At 37.1% G+C, this 20,264-nt stretch overlaps 2 protein-coding genes across 3 annotated transcripts in view; one reads left to right on the top strand and one right to left on the bottom strand.

The window, feature by feature from the left end:
- The window catches only part of dock2-like (dedicator of cytokinesis protein 2), a 156,382-nt gene that overhangs the window by 75,889 nt on the left and 60,229 nt on the right, over positions 1-20,264 (top strand). For both annotated transcript variants that reach the window (XM_067456911.1, XM_067456912.1), the window contains exon 26: positions 998-1,093. In XM_067456911.1, coding sequence (XP_067313012.1) covers positions 998-1,093 — 96 coding nt within the window. The remainder of the gene's footprint in view (positions 1-997; positions 1,094-20,264) is intronic.
- Positions 1,113-20,264, bottom strand: part of LOC137092609 (protein INSYN2B) — a 35,720-nt gene continuing 16,568 nt past the window's right edge. The window contains exon 4 of the mRNA XM_067456913.1: positions 1,113-7,218. Coding sequence (XP_067313014.1) covers positions 7,050-7,218 — 169 coding nt within the window. The 3' untranslated portion in view covers positions 1,113-7,049. The remainder of the gene's footprint in view (positions 7,219-20,264) is intronic.

Raw genomic sequence — 20,264 nt, forward strand, 5'->3', positions numbered from 1 at the left:
CTTTGTGATGTGATTGGTCCACTGCTAACTCCAATTATCCAATCACATCGTCTGTTAGGGCAAAGTCACACGAGTTCTTGTTCGAGAGATTTATTCAGTAAATGTGTTTCCATCGTAGTTTATGGCATGCTGCTCATAAATACTGTCTGATCGAATGTGAGGTCATGCCATTACATGGGCCAGTTTGTTTCAAGTTTAAAAAAGACAAAACATTTTCCTTTCTGTGGAGTAACATACTGAATTGGGCAGTAAAACATCAGGAGCATGATTTAGGTTGACTTTAAGGGACTCGACATTTTTAGAAATTGGCTATTTTTGGGCCCAGATGGGTTTTAAACTCTCAGAATTGGTTTAAAAAACGAATAAAAAGAAATAAAAGACCTTAAGTTGACATCATACTCACACACACACACACTCATTCATCTGGGCCGCTCCAGAGCTCTTCAGTCCGATCAATACATTTAAACAATAAATTACCGTGAAGGAGCCAGAGAAACCAGACCTGCAACTAAAACACAAACACACATTTCACTCTTCATTTGACGCATAGTTCAAATAAAAAGGGTTAACCGAAACCTTTAAATTCTGTTCGCATTAACTCATCGTGTCAATTCACGCTGCTCTGTCTGTGCAAAGAACGTGAGACGGTGACCAGGAGGCTCATAAATGAAAACATCACGACAGTAATCATCTTCTCAATCCTTTATGTGAAAAAGCAACACAAATTTAAATAGAAAATAAATCTTGCTTGACAGCTGTGGTCGTCATTCACTTTCATCTGAATGGAAAAGAGCTGCTTATGTTGACAAAATTTACATATTGGCTGAATTCTTCCTTTAAGGTTTGTAGCTTATAAACAGGAAACACTGAGGTGAGGAGCTCAAGAGTGAATCTGTTTTAATTGTGTGACTTAATGAGAAAATCTTTGACCGTTTGGATGCAGTGCGGTTCTGTGCTAGAATACAAATGACAAACATTTTGTCTCTTTCTCTTCCAGGGAGACACATTTCAGCACATTCAGGACATTGTGTCGTCTCTGCTGAGGACGATAAACCGCACAGTCATCACGATGGGCCGAGAACACACACTCATCGTGAGTTAAAGCCTCTAGATCCTCTCCATTTCCTTTCCTCTTCCCTCTTTTAATGCCGTTTTACAGTTAGCGGTGTTTGCCAAGCCAAGTATCGCTATTAATATTCCTCACACTTCGAGTCTGTGATGTAAACAATGGCCAAATGTGATATTTTGAGGTTTTCCTTTTATTTGTTCTCCTCTGATTGTGTTATTTGTGACCAAACCAGAAACATGTACAGCATTAAAATACACAATTTTATTGACGTCATCTTAAATATCTCAATTACAAACAGGTGAAGGGAGGAAGAAGTGCATTGTGGGAAATATAGTCTTAGACTATCAGAATATTGGCGTATAAAAATACATTGATTATAATATTTGTTATTCTATATATTTGTGTGTGTATATATATATATTTATATATTTTCAAGTCCTAACATATAGACATGACAGATACGGAGTGGAAGACGTGAGCTTGAAAGAAGTGCTGATCTGTGTGTAAGAAAGTGTGTATAAAACACAGAGAAAAATATATCAGAAGGATCTAAACATTGAAGCTACAATGTCTGTGAAAACACCAAACATTTACACTTTAATTACACTTTAATTTTGTCTTGTGTGAGGAAATTAGCGGCTGCATCCATGTTGCATTAATGGGGCATTCATGTCATGATGAAATTACCATAATTACCAGTTTCCAACTAGAAAAACCAGCTCATGTTTTGTCAAAATTTTTGCAAAGACTAGGGCTGCATGATATTTAACAAAAGTGAAATGCGATAACTCACTAAATAATGTGATGCGATAATATACAAAACAGAAATGTAATAAAAAAAAGGTCTGCTTAGTCTTAAATGGATGAATTAAGTAAACTCTGATCCGTATTAAAGCTATAAAAGTTATTTAATCAAGAGCAGTGATTAACATTAAAAAAAAAAAGGAGCAGGAATATTAGGCTGTTGTCACTTTAAGAGCTAATGCACGGATCCAATATACTGTTACGCATGTGTTTAATTCCTCAGCTGGTTACGCTCACTTAAAACATAACCGACCACGACAGCATTTTGACATAACGTTGTGTGTATTTGGTCTTATGAGCTGCAGAAGAGAACTGAATTCGGGATTGCACACTGTCTAAGTATCACATTGGGCCCTATTTTAACTATCTGAGCGCATGGTCTGAAGCACAAGGCACAGGTGCATTAAGGGCATGTTCGAATCCACTTTTGCTATTTTAACGGCAGAAAAAAAAATGGTCCAAAAGGGTTGTACCTAGACTCTTAATGAGTCACGGGTGTGTTTTGGGCATTACGTGCAAAAAAAAAAACAGTCCGAATCTCATCTCCAATTCGCTTTAAAAGCAGATTTGCTATTTAAAGGGCTGAATATAGACGCCCTCAATCTGACGAGTCAGTGTGTATTGCGACGATTGGTCAAATAATTAGCCAATTTAATTCATCATTACTACAAATAGGTCATTCTGATACCGTTATGATGTAGGCATTTTTATCTTTATGTACACAATAATATTTTACATAGTAATCTTTTTTTTAAAAATATTTTTCATGTTGGTGTGCTGCTGATGTGTGTGTAACAAGCAGAGTGTACTTGTGTTGTGCATCCAACTATAGGCACACATTACTAACGCGCCCTTTAAATAACACAATAAACACTTCACTACTGACTTTAGAGCAGCTTTTTGTTGGTCAAGGGCAGTCATTTTCAGTTCCTCAAAATAGCAACAATAATACTCACCAATAATACTCCTGAACACACCTGGTTTTCAGACCAGCACACCTAAAGAAAACGCCTACACCTAGCGTCACATTGCGCTGGGTGAATAATAGGGTCTATTGAGTTATTCTCTGTGGCTTATTGCGCTTAACTCTTTTTACCATTATCCATATCACTTGTATGTAATCATGTCGCCAAGCTACATACCTGTCAAGTGTCCCGTTTTGGCCGGGAAAGTCTCGTATTTTACCCTTCTTTCCCGCCGTCCTCCCGTATTAGTATTTTCCCGTAAATCTCCTGTATTTTAACATGCGCTATTAAAAAATAATAATACCGGAGTAAAAAAACAAAAACATTTCCCATCTGAGCTCTGTAACCAGCCTCGCGATAACTGCCATCTGCAGTAGCCTACAGTACTGTAGTGGCCGTTGTCGCGAGGTTAGTGTGTGAGGTCAGATGACGAGTGACAACGCGTGGAAAAAACGAAAACAAAACAGAGACGGATGATGGACATAATGATAGAGACAGAAGGCACTCCTGCCAAAAAAACCAAACCCTCATGTAAATACCCTGATCAATGGGACAGCGAATGTAATTTTCTGAAGAGGGGACAGTCACGCGTTTTGTAGCTGCGCCTTCAGCATCTCACATCCGCATCGTGCGACAGCGGAAGATCTTTTAAAGTTACAGTAACCACTTATAATGACAATGTAAAGAACAAAAGTAAATGTTCATTAAATATGCTCTGCTCTTGAGTAAATAATTTCAGAACCTTAAATAAGGATTAATCTATGTAATTCATAACGTATGCAGTGCAAACTGATAGCAATTTATGTATATTTCCTACTTTTTAAGTTGTTATGCAGGTAGGAAGAGCACAGGTACACCCCCCTGGAATCTCCCGGGTTTTGATACCCAAATGTTGACAGGTATGCCAAGCTAATGTTTTGACTTCATTTAACTTTTTTAAGTAATAAAATAATTTAGTTTTCGCAAGCCATTGCTATGCATATAGCGATATGTGCATTTGAGATATTTTGATATATTGTGCAGCCATGCAAAAGACCATTAAAGGTTGTGAATGAGCTGCTGTAACTTTTGCTTGTTTTGCTATAGATAGCATTCACAGAGATTATAGACCTAAATTAATGTAGTAATGTAGTTAAAGCCTTTATTTTACAATGCATTATAGAACAATTTTAATGCATTAATTATGCCTTGTAATGCACTTCATAATGCATTCATGAATAATTTTAACCGGAGTATAAATAAATTTATTATACAACTTTAGAAAGTATAATGCATTAAATTGAGAAACAACCAATTTCAGATGTAGCGAGATCTGTGATTATTATAATGAATTTCAACTTTGGTTACAATTATTTGAGTAGATATAATGCATTTTAATGTACATTATGAATACTTTTATAATGCATTATACATATAAGCTTTAACTATTGTTACCATTAATCTTTCTGTTATAGTCAATAAAGATGCACATGCAGCAGTGTTGGCGCTACTTTTGGCGCAATTGGCGCAATTTTGGCATTGAGAGTTGCAATAGAAACAAATCATTTCTCATTACTTTGAGTAGAATGTGTCAGTGAGTAATTATGGTAATTTCAATGAGACGTGAAGCGCGCAATAGGGGCTGTTCACATACATTTAAAAATGGCGCAAGGTAACCGAACGCGTCTCAATTAGGGCTGTCACTAACAATTATTTTAGTAATCGAGTAATTGGTCTAGCTTTTTGACGATTTATTGAAAAAATTTTTTTTGTGGTAATAAAAATAGACTTAAGCAAACAATAGCTTTAAAATGAATTAAAATGCACATATAATAACAATGAGGCAATAATAAAAGTATCAAAATTAAGTCGTCATGTTTTATATAAAAGCACTCAATAGCATTATCTATGCTGTAATATGTTTGTTAATTGTTTTAATACATTGTGCAGCCTTAGAAAACAGTCTTATAACGTGGTTCATGTATTCTCCTTATGGAATGTGCCATTTCCGGTATTTTGCCGCCGGTTACTCGACAGGGGTAAATTGCAATTTTTTAAATTTTTTAAAAGCTAGTACTCAAATTGAATCGTCTTAAAAATCATGTTTATGTATATTGACTAACTAAAGATGGTGCAGATGTAATACAAGAATGTGTTCAGTATGAACGGCCCCTTTAGTCACACTTTCCCTCCTGCCTTTGCTTCCGGAATCACGTCGGAATGTTAGAACTTTTGGAATTCTGAACTTTAGTGTTTGAAACATTTAAACAATGTTCCGAAAGCTACCGTCTACATAGAGACCGAGCGACACGCGTCATAATCTGAAAGCCACGCCCACCCGGGGGGAAAACAAACCAACCGGCTCCATTGACTTTCTGTTGCGGGAAGCGGCCTCCTTATCATTTCAGACTTATTACAAAAAAAACTGACATTTGGATATTTGACAACATGTTTACCGCACACGTAGACATACTGAGACATACTGAGTGTCAGGATCCCAAAATTGACCTATTCTTCCTGCTGAAGCTTCACGTCTTATTGCCTGTATCCACTTTTGTCTCCTTATAAGGCGGGCGTACACGGTGCGTTTTTTGCTGTCGTACGAACTCGCAGACGATTTGTGGATGCTCGTATCGTGTGAGAGGAAATGCGGAACGAGCCGAGCACGTTTGGAGCACCTCCCGACCTTACGATAATTTGTAAGCATGTTTAAAAAGTTTGGGGAGTCGGCACGATTTTCACCAGCATATGACTGTCCCCTATTGCCAAATCATGCACAAGCACGTCACATAGGCTCAATCTATGAGTATTATTAGCTTAGTGGCTGTAAACATACAGCGTTCTCTCTCTCTCTCTCTCTCTCTCTCTCTCTCTCTCTCTCTCTCTCTCTCTCTCTCTCTCTCTCTCTCTCTCTCTCTCTCTCTCTCTCTCTCTCTCTCTCACACTCACACACTCACACACTCACACACACACACACACACACACACACACACACACACACACACACACACACACACACACACACACACACTCTTTCTCTCTCTCACGCGCACCCTCTCTCCCTCTGGTTGTTTCGGTTGAAAGGATTGGCTACTGTTCTCTGTTTTTCAACAAATCATTTGCACACATTTTTTCTTTATTTTTTGTATCTGAAGCTATCAGCAACATTGAAAGCTCCGGTGTCTTAGTTTAAAGCGAAAGCTTGTGTGATCGCGGCCGGCTCGCGGTGCAAAAAGGCGTGTCGTGTACCAGCTGATTTGATGCGATGATCAAATTAACTGACACGTAGCGTCTGCAATATCTCACGACCTCCCGAGTGTCCGAATTCGCACAGTGTACACCCGCCTTTAAATGCTCGTTTTTTGGGGTCGACAGCTTATAATAACTTAGTTATGTGTTTTTTAGCTTGTTTGCTTCACACCTTGTCACATATCAGCTTTTAGACATTGTTCTGTTTTTTGTTATAAGTGAAAAAAGACGAGGCAACCGCTTCACGCAATACAAAGTCTATGTAGAGCGTTGGATTGGTTTTCCCCCGGTGTGGGCGTGGCCTAAATACGCTCTGTCTCTATAGGAAGCTTTCTAACTGAAATAGAGCCTCATAAGGGGCTGATTGATTCCAGTCCAGTATTTCATTAAACAGGTGTCAGTGTTGATAATTGTAACACTTTGGATGCTTTCTCTTATCGCAGTACATTCTGCAATTCCCTTTTCCATTAAGGATATATGCAGCTTATAAGATGGCCTTGGTATCTGGAGCTCAACTACCGGTTACTTAAAATGCTGTGTAGGTAGACAGATGACTAGGTTTGGGAACAGAGCTTTAGACATTCATTAGTCGGGGACAGAAGCCATCTGCACACAAAGGTCAGAGAACGGTGACGAGGAGATGAGACGGAAAATCTCCATCAGGGTAACGCTCTGTCCATCAGCGTAAAGAGGGATATCGACTGCGTCCCGGCTCTGTCAGACACTATGAAGGGGAATTATTGACTTAAGACGAGAGGTCTTGTGGGTCTCCTTGGGTTTTAAATTGTCCTCAAGTTTTCAGGATGTCAGATGAGCTTTTGGTTCAGCCGCGGCTTCGCCAATTTCGACACACTGTAACACTTATATCAAAGAAGAGCATCATTTTTCCCACGTCATGAAGTAGTTTTTGGGAGCTGCACTGAATTATGAAACTCGTATTTTGCTTTCCGACATCGTACACACATCTCCATGGAGTTGGTTTTCTACAGCCACCAGAAACATTTCTTGCGCAGTTTCTTGACGCGGCTCTTGGTTCGCGGCCGTATTTGGGCGGGTTTTGGGATCGGGGCGGGAACATCATACTCCGCTTCATCCAATGCTTCCAGAATGCTTTGATATTGTCCCTCTTGCACACGGAAGTCGTGCTCCACACTAAAAAAAAGGCAGAAATAGATGATATTATTAGGGTGCCTTCACAATCTCTAGTTCGGTTCATTTGGTCCGAACCAAGGGCAAACAATAATACATTGTTGCATTTTTCAGCTTTTTTGGTTCCTTTTCACACCACACTGATTGCTTTGGTCCGAACCAGTTGAAACGTACCAAAACGCAGGCACGTGACAACCTCCACATCACTCATTGTCTATGGCGTATTTCTTAAACTGCTTTTCGATTGGTCTGAATTTACGTGTGGAAAATTTTGAATGTTTTGAGTTTTGCTCGTCACTTCAAGCGGAGGCGTGCATTAACTATTCTTGACATGCATATCTTCCCGAAAATATTTCCAACGATCTATCAGGTAATAATGTCATGCACACAATGTCAGCGATGCTAACTACGGCAGCTGGTTTAGTCCAAAAATGATCAGTACTTTTGCAGTTGGTCGGATCACGTTCTCACCACGAACGAACCGCTCCAGAGTTCGTTTGAAAGCGTACCGAGACCAGCTCTTCAAGGAGGAGGTCTTGGTACACTTGTTTGGTCCGCTTTTGGTGCGCACCCGAGTGCGATTGCTGCTTTCAGACCTGACCAAACAAACCGCACCAAAGAGGGAAACGAACTCTTGTATGATTCAACCGAACTAAATGAGGCAGGTGTGAAAGCACCCTTACATACATTTTTAGGTGAACTATCCCTTTAAATGCACTGAGAGTACAGAACTGCTTCTAAATCTTTACTCAAGTGCTATTGAGTGCTATTCATTTTTATATATATCATATATCAAATATTTCATATTTATATCAGTGCTATTCGCTTTATTACTAAAGCCCCATACAACACCCACCACTGTACTCTTTACTCACTAGTTGGAAGGCCTTCGTTAGACAACCGGCGCCTAAATCACTGGTATCAGTTAATTTAAAAGTCCGTACTATCTTACCCAAGTACTTTAGTAACCATATCAGTGCCTGTATTTAACCTGCGCTCGAGTAAATATATCTCTCTCAGTGTTGGGAGTAATTAGTTACCAAGTAATTAATTACTGTAATTTACTTACTTTCCCCTTGAAAAAGTAAAGTAAGGCATTACTCTTATTTTTTCTGTAATTTAATTACAGTTACTTCTGATGTAATAATGCTGCCGTCACGTGCTATCGGAAGTTTCCTACTTCCCACTTCAGAAGTCGGGATTGCGAGCTCGTTGTGTTCGGCTGCTTTGTTGTCGGAAAGAACGGAGGATACCAGGTTTATACTTTTGTGCGTCTTTTGGAAAATGTTATTTTAACGCTATAACCATTTCAGTCATTTCCTGGTCCCAGAAAATCATAGAATCACCGGCAAACATAACAGCACAACACGAAAGCATATCGTTTATAATCACATTCACAATAAAGGCATAATGTAGACAATAAAGGCTGCTTAAAAACTAAAATGGCAATAGTTTTCAGCCATACATGATCATTGTATTGCAACTTTTACCACACCATCTAGATAGTCAGCTTGCTCACTATTCTGAAATGATGGTCAACCACATGCAATTTTAGATGTGTTTAAAATACACAATATGCTTCAAATGATTATTCATTTATGTATGTACTACTTTAACGACAAGACAAGACAATTAAATTATTGTGGGAAAAACCTAATAGAACACCTGCCACAACAGAAATTCGTCTCCCATTCGCCATTTTTAACAGTTATGCCACGTCCATCTCAGGAACTTGGATATCAAAATTATTTCTGAACTTCCCAGTGGGAAACACGACATCAGAGGGCGTTCATGTGCAATTTTTAGCTTGGAAACTTGTATATATGATGATTCAGATAGCACGTGAAGGCAGCATAACTCTCCTGACTGCTTTGTCGGATAAAATTTGTGATTGGTCAGATCGCGTTCATTTGCAATTTTTACCTCGGAAACTCATAATTACGATAGCATGTGAAGGCAGCATTAATACTAAATATAATTATACATAATACAAAAGTGGAATTAACATCATCATTTAAACTGTAACTTATAAATAAATGTTTTTATGTATCCTTCTCACATTTGTAATACTTTGGACAGTTAATAAGAATAATTGATGTAGTCTTATATTATGTATTTGAATGAATTAAAAGAGTCGTTTCATGTCTAACCTTGAATTGCTTAACTCGAGGTTGATATAGGATTTAGAATGTAATTAAAAAGTAATTAGTAAAAAGTAATTAAATACTTTTTGGAGAGACCTATTGAATATGTAGTTAGTAACTAGTAATGAATTACTTTTTTAGAGTAACTAACCCATGATCTCTCTAGACCCCACAAAATCCCGCACCTCTTTTGGCCGCTCTTCTTTTAAATTTTCTGCTGCAAATGATTGGGTTTGGAACATTTTACAAAAGTCTCTTAAATTAGAATCCATTGTTTCAATCACGACGTTTAAAGATTTACTATCAAATTTACTGACAGACCACTGTACATGTTGATGCACCTTGCGAATATAGTCAAATGTATTTCTGCACGTACTAAATTAAATGGCTGCTATTGCATCTATTTGCACATTTTTATTTTTACACAATGTCTAGAACTTTTTATTTGAAATTTGAATGTCTTCTATGTTTATGATTGTGTATTTGAATGTTGGTATGTTATGTGTCATTTCATGTCGCCTTATCTTGGCCAGGTTGCGGTTGCAAATGAGAAACTGTTCTCAAATGATTAACCTGGTTAAATAAAGGTAAAATAAAAAATAAAAAACAAGTTGTTTTTAAGATTATAACAATGTATGATTGTTGCAAATGTATAGGATACATTAAAATGCACTGCAAAAAAAAAAAAAAAAAAAAAAAAAAAAGCTTTTCTTTCTTAGTATTTTTATCTTGTTTCTAGGCCAAACATCTAAAAATTCTTACAACAAGAAGTATTTACTAGACAAGCAAAAGTAATTGTCTTGTTTTGGGAAAAAATAACTCAAAATTAAGAGAGTTTTACTTAAAATAAGCAAAATAATCTGCCAGTGAGGTAAGAAAAATAATCTTAATTCAAACAGAAAACATGATTATTTTGCTTACTCCACTGGCAGATTATTTTGCTTATTTTTAAGCAAAAACTCTCTTAATTTTGAGTTATTTTTTCCCAAAACAAGATTTTTTTTTTTACTTGTCTAGTAAATGTTTCTTAATGTAAGATTTTTTTTTACTAGAATACAAGTCAAAAATGCTAAGTAAGAAAAGTATATGTTTGCGGTGTGGGAGGGGGGTAGGTGGATATTTTGATGTAATTACAACAGAAATAGTTTTTGTGAATGAAAGTTCACGTGTGCGATTGATGAAAGAACAAAAGGAAAACAGAAGCACACGTTTCATCCTCCGTTACAACGTGACCGTTTGTCATGACATAGAAATGAACATTAAGAAAGTATGACACGTCAAAATAACAAACACAACTGAAGACAGACCTATAGAGAAACATTCTCTTTCTGTTTCTCGCTCTCTTTCCTTCTGCTCAGTCCCTCATTCATCTCACTTTCTTACACAGTACAGCAGTCGGGTTCAGGAAGTAAAAATTGCATTCATTTTTTTTTCCACAGAGAGATTGATTTTTAATGATAATATATAAACCTTTCAAGACACACTTGAAGACACACCTTTCAGACAGACTGTGAGCTCTCAAGTTAAGTCATTGCCGCTGCATTTTTAAGAAAATCATGTTTAATAGCCAAATCCAGATCCATAGATCAAAGAAGTGGCTGTTACCATGACAATGCACGTTATAATAAACACTAGTTATACACTACCATTCAAAAGTTTAGGTCAGTAAGACCTTTGCTCACCAAAACGGCATTTATTTCATAAAAAATAAAGTAAAAAAACGTAATATTGTGAAATATTATTACAATTTATAATAATTGTTTTATATGTGGATATATTGTAAAGTGTACTTTATTCCTGTGATCAAAGCTGAATTTTCAGCATCTTTACTCCAGTCTTCAGTGTCACATGATCCGTCAGAAATCATTATAATATGAGGATTTGATGCTCAAGAAACATTTCTGATTATTATAATTATTTAAAAAAAAAGTTGTGCTGCTCAATATTTATTTTCCAGTATTCTTTGATGAATAGAAGGTTCAAAAGAACAGCATGAAATCAAAATCTTTTGTAACATTATAAATTACCTTACTGTCATTTTTGATCAATTTAATGCATCTTTGCTGAATAAAAGGATTATATATTTTTTTTTTTTTCCCAAAACAAATCTTGCTGACTTCAAAATGTCTAAATGTCCCTAAATGGGAGTAAATATTTGTACAGAATTAAATAATTTGCATTAAGCTTCAGATATATTATTTTAAAATGTATAGTGAATTATAAATATGGCAATATTGTAATAGTTTTTGATTCGATTGCGTCATTCATGGTGCTCTTTGTACTGTTGTATCTTTGCCATATTCAAATACTACTTTTGTTTCTAAAATGAAAGTTTGTAATATTTTGCTTCATCTCCGAGCTGGTTGGTTCGGGTCAAGGGTTAAAACTCTTTACAATGAGTTTTTTTAATCCTTAAGTAGAAATGAATAAAACATACTTTAGGATGCCACGGCCACCGACACAAATTATTATCACAACTGCTTCAAACACACAGCAACCATTTTATCCGACTGCAATCTAACTTCACGAGGTGTGTGTGTGTGTGTGAGTTTGTGTGCGCGCGCGTGTGTGTGTGTGTGTGTGTGTGTGTGAGTGTGAGAGAGAGAGAGGGTTATGACCTCTATTTACAGTATAGCCACAGTCCTTCCTACAATTTCCCAGCAACTGAGTGAGTTGAGAGAAAGCGAGAAAAGAAGGGACGTGATGAGCAAAAACTATAGGTAAAAAGATGAGAGAATAATACAGAGCGACGGAGAATGTATTGAAGGTTAACAAAGCCCATAATGAGGGACAGAGATAAATGAAGCGTGTTCAACAACGGCTTGTTATAGAGTCTTGTGAACACTGTATGGAAAACACACTCATCCCGCAGGGACTGTGCTATTGCATTTATCTTCTAAATCATTGTATTATTTGCACAGCGAATTGCAAATGTCCTCCTTTCTTAGTTTTTTTCTTTCTTTCTTTTGCATGCTGAATTGTGTTGATTGCTTTTGCCTTTATTAGAACTTTTTAACCATCTCTAGCAGAGAGCAGAGATTGTATGCAATGTTTGTTAATGCTTGGCTGATATTACATTTTTAGGTTGAACTTTCTGAAGAGTGTAATGTTGCAGTTTGAGCATGAAAAATGTCTGTAAAGTTATAAAACTCCCTGGAGCGCCTCCATAGTCTTACATTTTCTTCTGGACATGTAAACATCACAGCATTCCTCATTGAAATAATTATTGGCATTCGCAGAATAAAGGGGCGGCGCCTGGTTAGTTGGTTAGTAGTTTTGAAACTCGCGGTTATGGTAAGGGGCGGGGCATTTCCCAAACATGCTCAAAGCACTTGACCAATCACAACACACTGGCCAAGCCGACCAATCAGAGCACATTGTGCTTTACAAAGGGAGGGGCTTCATAGACACGGAAACTAAACAGAGCGTTACTGACAGACTGGGAAGAGAGGAGCTGCAACAATGGAGAATATGAGAAAAATAATGTGCTTTTGAACATTAAACCTGTTCTAGAAGAGCCCAAAAAACAAAATCAAGACAAAAAAGGCGATAATAGGTTCCATATAAACATGTTGATCAGTGTCACAATAGCAACAAAGCATGTGTGACGCAACATTTCACACGCAGAACTCAAAGTTTCCTTTTGCCATCGTTCAGGCGCTTCTGTTTTCTTCAGGAAATGCAAATCTAGTTATTTCTGTATTGCATTTCAAACTCGGCTGTAAATCTGTTTTTCAGTGTTGCTGTCATTTCAGAGGGCATCATTTGTCACTAGAAATTGCTAGGTGATGTCTCTAATTTGCATATCCAGATGACACATTTACATGTATATGATTGTTGCACCGTGTAGATTCATCTTCACAGAGGTTTTATTTTTTTCAGTGCAATTGATTAAGCTTTTTTCGTCATCAGTAGTGTTTGCATTACGATTGTTATTGCTCAGACTTTGTGATCATGGTTTAAAGAGACTTTTAACGCTACATTTTAAACGTTGTCACATAACGTTTGTGCTAAATGAAAGATTCATAGAGAAGATCCATTGGGCAACCACCTGAGGTTTGCATGGGGAGAAAAAAAAAAGCATGTGTGGAGTTCAGAGGAGTGCACATTTCTGTATTTTAAGGAGCATTATAACTAAGCAAGCCCATCTCAACTTTCTTGCATCCCTAGAGAACGAAGGCACCAAGACAGAGAAAAAGGAAAAAAAGAGAGATAAAGAATTATGAAAGCAGAATTTGTGATGAACGGATCTTTTGAGGGAAAAGAGTTCACTCAGTCAAAAAGCTCAAAGCTGAAGTCTGCACTTTCAGTTGGAGAAAAATCTTAATCATCAATATTATCTTTCAGAAACCATGAGTCAAAGGATATCTAGCGCTATACTAAATCACACAGCTTGCATGAGTGCAAACCCAGTGGAAAAGTCTTCTTCTTTTTTTTTTTTTTTGGTCAGATGTTGCTTACTCTGGACTCCAGTGGTTTCTTTACTCATAAAAGTTCATTTTTAGCAGAAATACACATTCAAAATTTACAGTCTTTCCTTCTGAGAAAATGAGCAGTGATGGGCGAAGACTTGAAGAAACTTTAGTGACTTTACTTTAATGCTAATTCGAATGTTATTGAAGTATAATCTCGACTAACAGTTCTGGATATCACCCTGTCCCCAATGAGACGGATAGCAGCTGTGCTTCTGTGCGTTTTACCTGTGGACAAGATGGCCAATGAGTGAACTGACTAAGACTTGCCTTAAATAGTGTTATCTAATTTTGTTGTAGAGGGATTTTGTTGTTAATTTGTCAGCTTTGTGTCTGAAACCTTTGTCGCAAAAATAGTTTCTTCTGGTGGAATGAATGATTGAATGAATGGATGAATGAATGGATGAATGAACGGATGAATGAATGAATGAATGAATGAATGAATGAATGAATGAATGAATGAATGAATGAATGAATGAATGAATTATCAAATGAATGAATTCAGGAATTAATGCATGCGTGAACAACAAATTCATGAATGCATGAAAAAATTCATAAATAAAATGAATGCATGAATTAATTCATAAATGAACAAATTAATGAATGAATTAATAAATGCATAATTTAATGAATGAATGAACGCATAAACAAATAAATGCTTAAATGCATTATTTATAATTGAATGAATGTAAAAAAACAAATCAATGAATGAATTGATAAATTAATAAATGCATGAAAGGATAAATTATTGAATTTATGAATAAACGAATGAATGCATGAATGAACCAATGAATGGACAAAGTCATGAATGAATGCATGAACAAATTAGTGATCAGATGAAAGCATTCAGAAATGAATGCATGTGTAGACAACAAATATGAATGCATGAAAGAATTAATCAATGAATGGATAAATGAACGAATTAAAGAACCGTTGTCAAGTCTACTGTGCGTTTCAGGTGAGGAGCTCAACACAGAGTTGCTGCCAGTGTACGGCGCCCCAAATCAGTCACTTTAGTAAGGATGCTGTGTGTGTGTGTGTGTGTGTGTGTTCTTGCCTTTTCTCAAGCTGTATTGTCATCATGAGATTAAACTTCAATAGGAAATCCATCTCTCTTAATTGATTCCCGAGGCTTTACCGCAGTATGAGTGCTGGAAACATGCATTAGTGTGCGATTAGCTCTTCATAGTACGGAAATAATGATCCTGTTTATCCCAACAGGAAAAAAGAATAAGGGAGATAAAAAAAAGCCATGGGAATTTCACAAATCATGTGTGTGTGTGTGTGTGTCTGTGAGACAGGTCTCCAGGTTCAGAGTTTTCTCTGGCATCAGTGTGTGTGTGTGTTTCCCTCAAGGCTTCATTACGGTTGAATGGGAATTTGAGCTCTGTCCTTCATTTATAACAAACGTACAAACCGGCTGACTAATACATACACGAAAAACCTACAGAAGTACACACACACACATCTATTTAACTATTTAAATAGTTAAAGATTTGTATTTTTGGAAGAAAGTGCACCCCTAACTATGATAAATAGTTCTAATATTGCTTGATTTAGCAAGCAGCACTAATTAGGACTCACAATCTGCTGTTCCTCATGGAGTGGATGCTCGTGTGTGTGTGTTTCTGGTGGCCGTTGGATGTTTTGATCTGCTGTAGGTTATTGATGCAACTCTTAAATCATCCTCATGGTCTCCTGCTGCATTTCTGTCTGTTTCTGCCCCCGAGAAGACACATAACTCAGATGTGGCTCTGTGCACGATTTATAATATTTTAAATGGGTCATCGGAAATAGGATTGTTTTTACTCTAAAGACCCACTGGTTCTTATTAAATAAGCACATTTCTAAGCCAACTGAATTATTAACCTCTACTACAATTCCTTCTGTTGTCTGCTTAATAATTTATAATTTTTTAGCAAGTAAAAGGTATAGTTCAAGTATAATTGTAAAAATAATTGGTTCGTGTCTTGTTGGTGTGAAATTTTAATTTGTATATACACTGTAAAAAATTATATGTTCAATAAATTATGACAACATATGTTTTTACATTTGTTTTAACTCATCAAAATAAGTTAAGAAATGTTAAACTTGTTTTTATTAGTTATACAAGATGAAACTCATTTTTTAAAGTCAGTTTAACATAATTTAAGTTGAAATAACCTAAACATCCAAGTCGATTGTACTGCAAAAGTTTAAAATTTGCCTTTTTTTTACAGTGTAGTACATGTAAGAACAACTTTTATATTGTCAGTGATTTTTCTAGATGAACACTTATTGGACTGAAGCAACTTTTGTTTACTTGATTATAATAATTTTTGAGAGTCTCAAATATGATCATCTGGCTTTCGAGGACATTTATTTATCTCAATCACCACTGCTTTGCATTATGTTTTAAAAGAGCTTTGGTCATAAAACAAAGCATTTAAATATCATCCTAATAAGACAGTATTGGGAATGGGATATATAGAGTGACAGACAGCTGATATTTAAATTGTTTTATGTAAGGATCTGCTCTACTGTTTCAAAGATCTCATTACAAGCGTCATAATTTCATCTTACTTTTTGGCCATATCTGCTCCTGCACCAAATTGCCTAATTTTACTCAATTTTATAAAATTGAGGTATTTTTTTCAGGTGTATCTATTTACACAGAGTGCAAATAATGTGCCTTGTTGGCAAATGCTTTTTACACTCGCTCCGCCTAACAATGCCTGGTTGGTCCGAACAAGATACAAAAAGACACACATATTTCAACATCTTCAGTGGCGCAGTCAGTAAAGCATACGTCTTGAGGTCCATTTAATAATTTTAATAAATATAATCATCTACACTATTTTATTATTGCATGCTGTTAATGTACAGCGACACTGAGGTGCAAATAGTTGGGCTATGTATCTGTCAAAATAAAGTATTTTAGCATCTAATTACTATTTACAGATATTGTATAGAACTGCAAAGAACATATTGCAGTTTCACTTAGTGTAAATAGCAATTATCGCCAAGAAAATATGCTATTTTAAAGTGTAATAGCATATATCACTATTAGCTAATATCACAATAGCTGCTGACATTTTCCCCCCAACTTGAGTTCATATTCTCCATATTTCGTTTAACCATAAGAGCCAATGCATATCAAAAAGCCGGACATATGAAATATGATAATTATTAAAAAACATTTTTTAGATTTTTTAAATATTTTATTTAAAGTTTAAATAAACTGTTCAATTTCAATGTTGTGATTTTCCTAACTATTATTTCAAGTGTCCGGATTTACTGGGTTAAGTAATATGCAGATAAAGGTGACATTCACAGCAGAAAACTTCCTCAGATGGAGCAAATACTGGGGTTATTTTTAAATTGATTGATCTTCACTGTACCCTTTGCTTCACGCGTCAATAAACGTCAACAAATTAAATGCAATAATGGAGAAATCAAGGCAGTGGCACACAGACAAGATACATTTTAAAAAAGCTTGGCAAGATGAGTTTTTATTCACAGAAGTCCAATCCAAGCACATGCGCTTGTCCAAAACTAAAGGCAGTGTGTATAGTTTGCAAACAGTCTCAGGGTTTTTCCTACATTGAACATTTTTTGGTGGTCGCCAAAACTTTTTTTTTCCCGCCAAAGCCTTATTTGATGAGTAATTGTGATTTATAAATTAATGTAGATTACTAATGCACGTGACAGGGCGCACGTTAACTGATGGAGAACGAGCAGAGAGCCCACGCTCTCTGTCTTCAAAATGGTCACCGTCTGAGCTCGCTCTCACTCGCACATATCAATCAAAATCAACTGAACTGACTCAATGGTAAAAGCTCGGAAGACTGAATCCGTGCGCCACGTGACGTGTTCGCACAATATTTTCCCTGAATTACAGCTGGATGTGTTGTGCTCAAAAACGGACCTCTTTTGACAGACGTTTTGCATACCCAGCTCACATAAACCATATCTTCAAATACACGGAAAAATATCCTTATGGAGTGTTTTTCTTTGATGACAAATCTTGTGCATAGTTTTAACAGTCTGGTTTCACATATAACGCGTCCACTTTTGTCCGATGCTCAAACTAATGACTCATTACGAACCGATTCATTATAATGAACTGATCTGTCCAACACCGAACTCACGAATCGGTGTGTAATCATTTACTCACAACACCTCTGACATTAACCCATTAAACAAGAGGGGTTAGTAAGAATTAGTCTTAATAATCCACAGTATTTTCATGTATTTATTTTGAGTATTTATATTGATAATGTGAAGAAAATTATTGCAAATTTTTGTTTTGTTTAGACAAATCATTAGCCAATCATTTGTTATTACATTTTTAATGCTACTTTTTAATGATTGTTGCCAAAATAAATAATAAGTAAACCATGCAAACTGTAAAAAATTACTTTCGGCCCACAGCTCTCAATCAAGTTTGATTGTCGGCCCTTCATAGGAAAAGCTTTGGGCACCCCTGATCTACAGGATGTACATATGCATCAGACGGTTGTCTTAGATCTATGTAGCGTTGTATTTTTAACATGACCACTTAAGTTAAAAATAGACCCTGTTCTCTTCAGCCAGATTCGTCTGTCCTGTGTGACAGCATCTCATGCTCTCTCTGCTGAAAGTCTGAAAGTAAAGTGTTGGCTCATAGCCTGACCAGCCAGACCCACACCAAGATGTTTGGTCAAGAAACACACTGTTGGCAGGGCTCAATCCGAGAGGCGGGATAAACTTCCTCTGCACGCTTCAACCAACCAGAGCAACAAAGATGAAGCGAAGCTAGCTGGTAGATTAAACTTCCGCCGTATCTGGTCGGCAAAACTCCGAACACATCTTCCCTTCTTAAGAATGTTTTCAGTGCCATTATTTGTTTTTATCTCAAAGAAAACGACCAAAAGCCGATTCGAATTATGTTTTTCTTTGTTTTCAATTAGCACGTGGGACCATCACAACTCTGCCGTCATTATGTTAAGCCCCGCCCACTGCCTTTTACACGATGTGATTGGCCAGACCAGAGTTTGGTTTTTCCAGCTCACAAGCTAACGGAGAGTTGCAATACTGCCCTGGCTGCAAATTAGATGTGCTGCCTCTAGGGTGCGTCTAGATTTCTAGGCTAGTTGGCGCAAATATTTAGTGTGCGTTCACACTTCTAGTTCGGTTATTTTGGTTCGTTTGGTCCGGACCAAAAAGCAAAAACAAAACGTATAGTCCTGGTCTGCTTAGCGTTCACACTGGCATTTTTAACAGCGACCCTAAAGTTACCGAACCAAAGGCACAGGGAGACGCTCACAACCTGATTGGTCGGCTTATATGACGTAGGAGCTCGCTTACCGAACATTCAAAACAATGCTGTGTGCTGGATTAAACGCCATCATTTTATGCGTGTACATATGGCGTTATTTTTACCAGCTGAGAACTCATGAAGAGCTCATCAAATGTTCAAAACATTCGAAACAGCTCCAGGACTTCCTCCGTTGTGCAGAAAAGAGACGGGCGTCTCTAATGCAAAAGAGACGGCAGTTCTGTCGTCTGTATCGTCAAATGGGCAACATGCTCGTCGGACCAAATATTGATGAGGCACTCCCTCGTTGCTCTACGTTTACCCTCTAATGTTAACGTTATTGATTTTGAATACACGATGGCGCGCCGTGAAATCAGCTGACTATGCGTTGCATCTTGTGACTTTACGTCCTGTTTTTGGTTCGTTTACATGTCTTTGGGTCCGTGTTGCGTTCATATATCAATTGAACCGCACCAGAGTTCGTTTCGAAGCGGACCGAGGCCCATCTTTCTAGTGGTCTCGGTCCGCTTGTTTGGTGCGCACCAGGGTTCGGGTGGCAGCGTTCACATATGTTTTTAAATAAAACGCACTAAACGAGCAATCGCACCAGGGTTCGTTTTAATCGAACCAAACATGACGTATGAACGCACCCCTAATCACAAAATCAGGCTCCATTTTGGCATGTTTGCATGTGGTTGTTAATGGGCTTTCTCTTATTGGTCTGAAATGCTTTGATGTTGTCATACGATAATTGTGTTTTCATGTTTGACCATTGTGTCACATCTCATTAATGTGAAGTTTAGCTAGCCAATCACAACAGAGGTCATTTAAATATTGTACAGTAGTAAAATCACCCTGTTTAATTGTAAACAGGTAGCCTAGAAATCTAGACGCACCCTAGCGGCAGCAAATCTAATCTGCCCGCGAGTGTCGTCTAGCAACTCTCAATACACTTCTGAGCTGTATTCGCCTAACTCTTGCCGGACCAATCACATCGTGTATAGAGTCGGTGGGCGGGGCTTAACATAATAACGGCCGAGTTGCGCTTGCGTCTTTTTAGTAAACACAGAAACTGGCTAACGGCGGTCTTTCAATTCAGCTTTGACAGCGACTCAAGACTTGGAGTTCAGCTTTTCTCTAAGAAAAGAACAAAGA

Source organism: Pseudorasbora parva, chromosome 11 (genome assembly GCF_024679245.1).
Source record: "Pseudorasbora parva isolate DD20220531a chromosome 11, ASM2467924v1, whole genome shotgun sequence".
In the NCBI taxonomy this organism is placed as follows: Eukaryota; Metazoa; Chordata; class Actinopteri; order Cypriniformes; family Gobionidae; genus Pseudorasbora; species Pseudorasbora parva.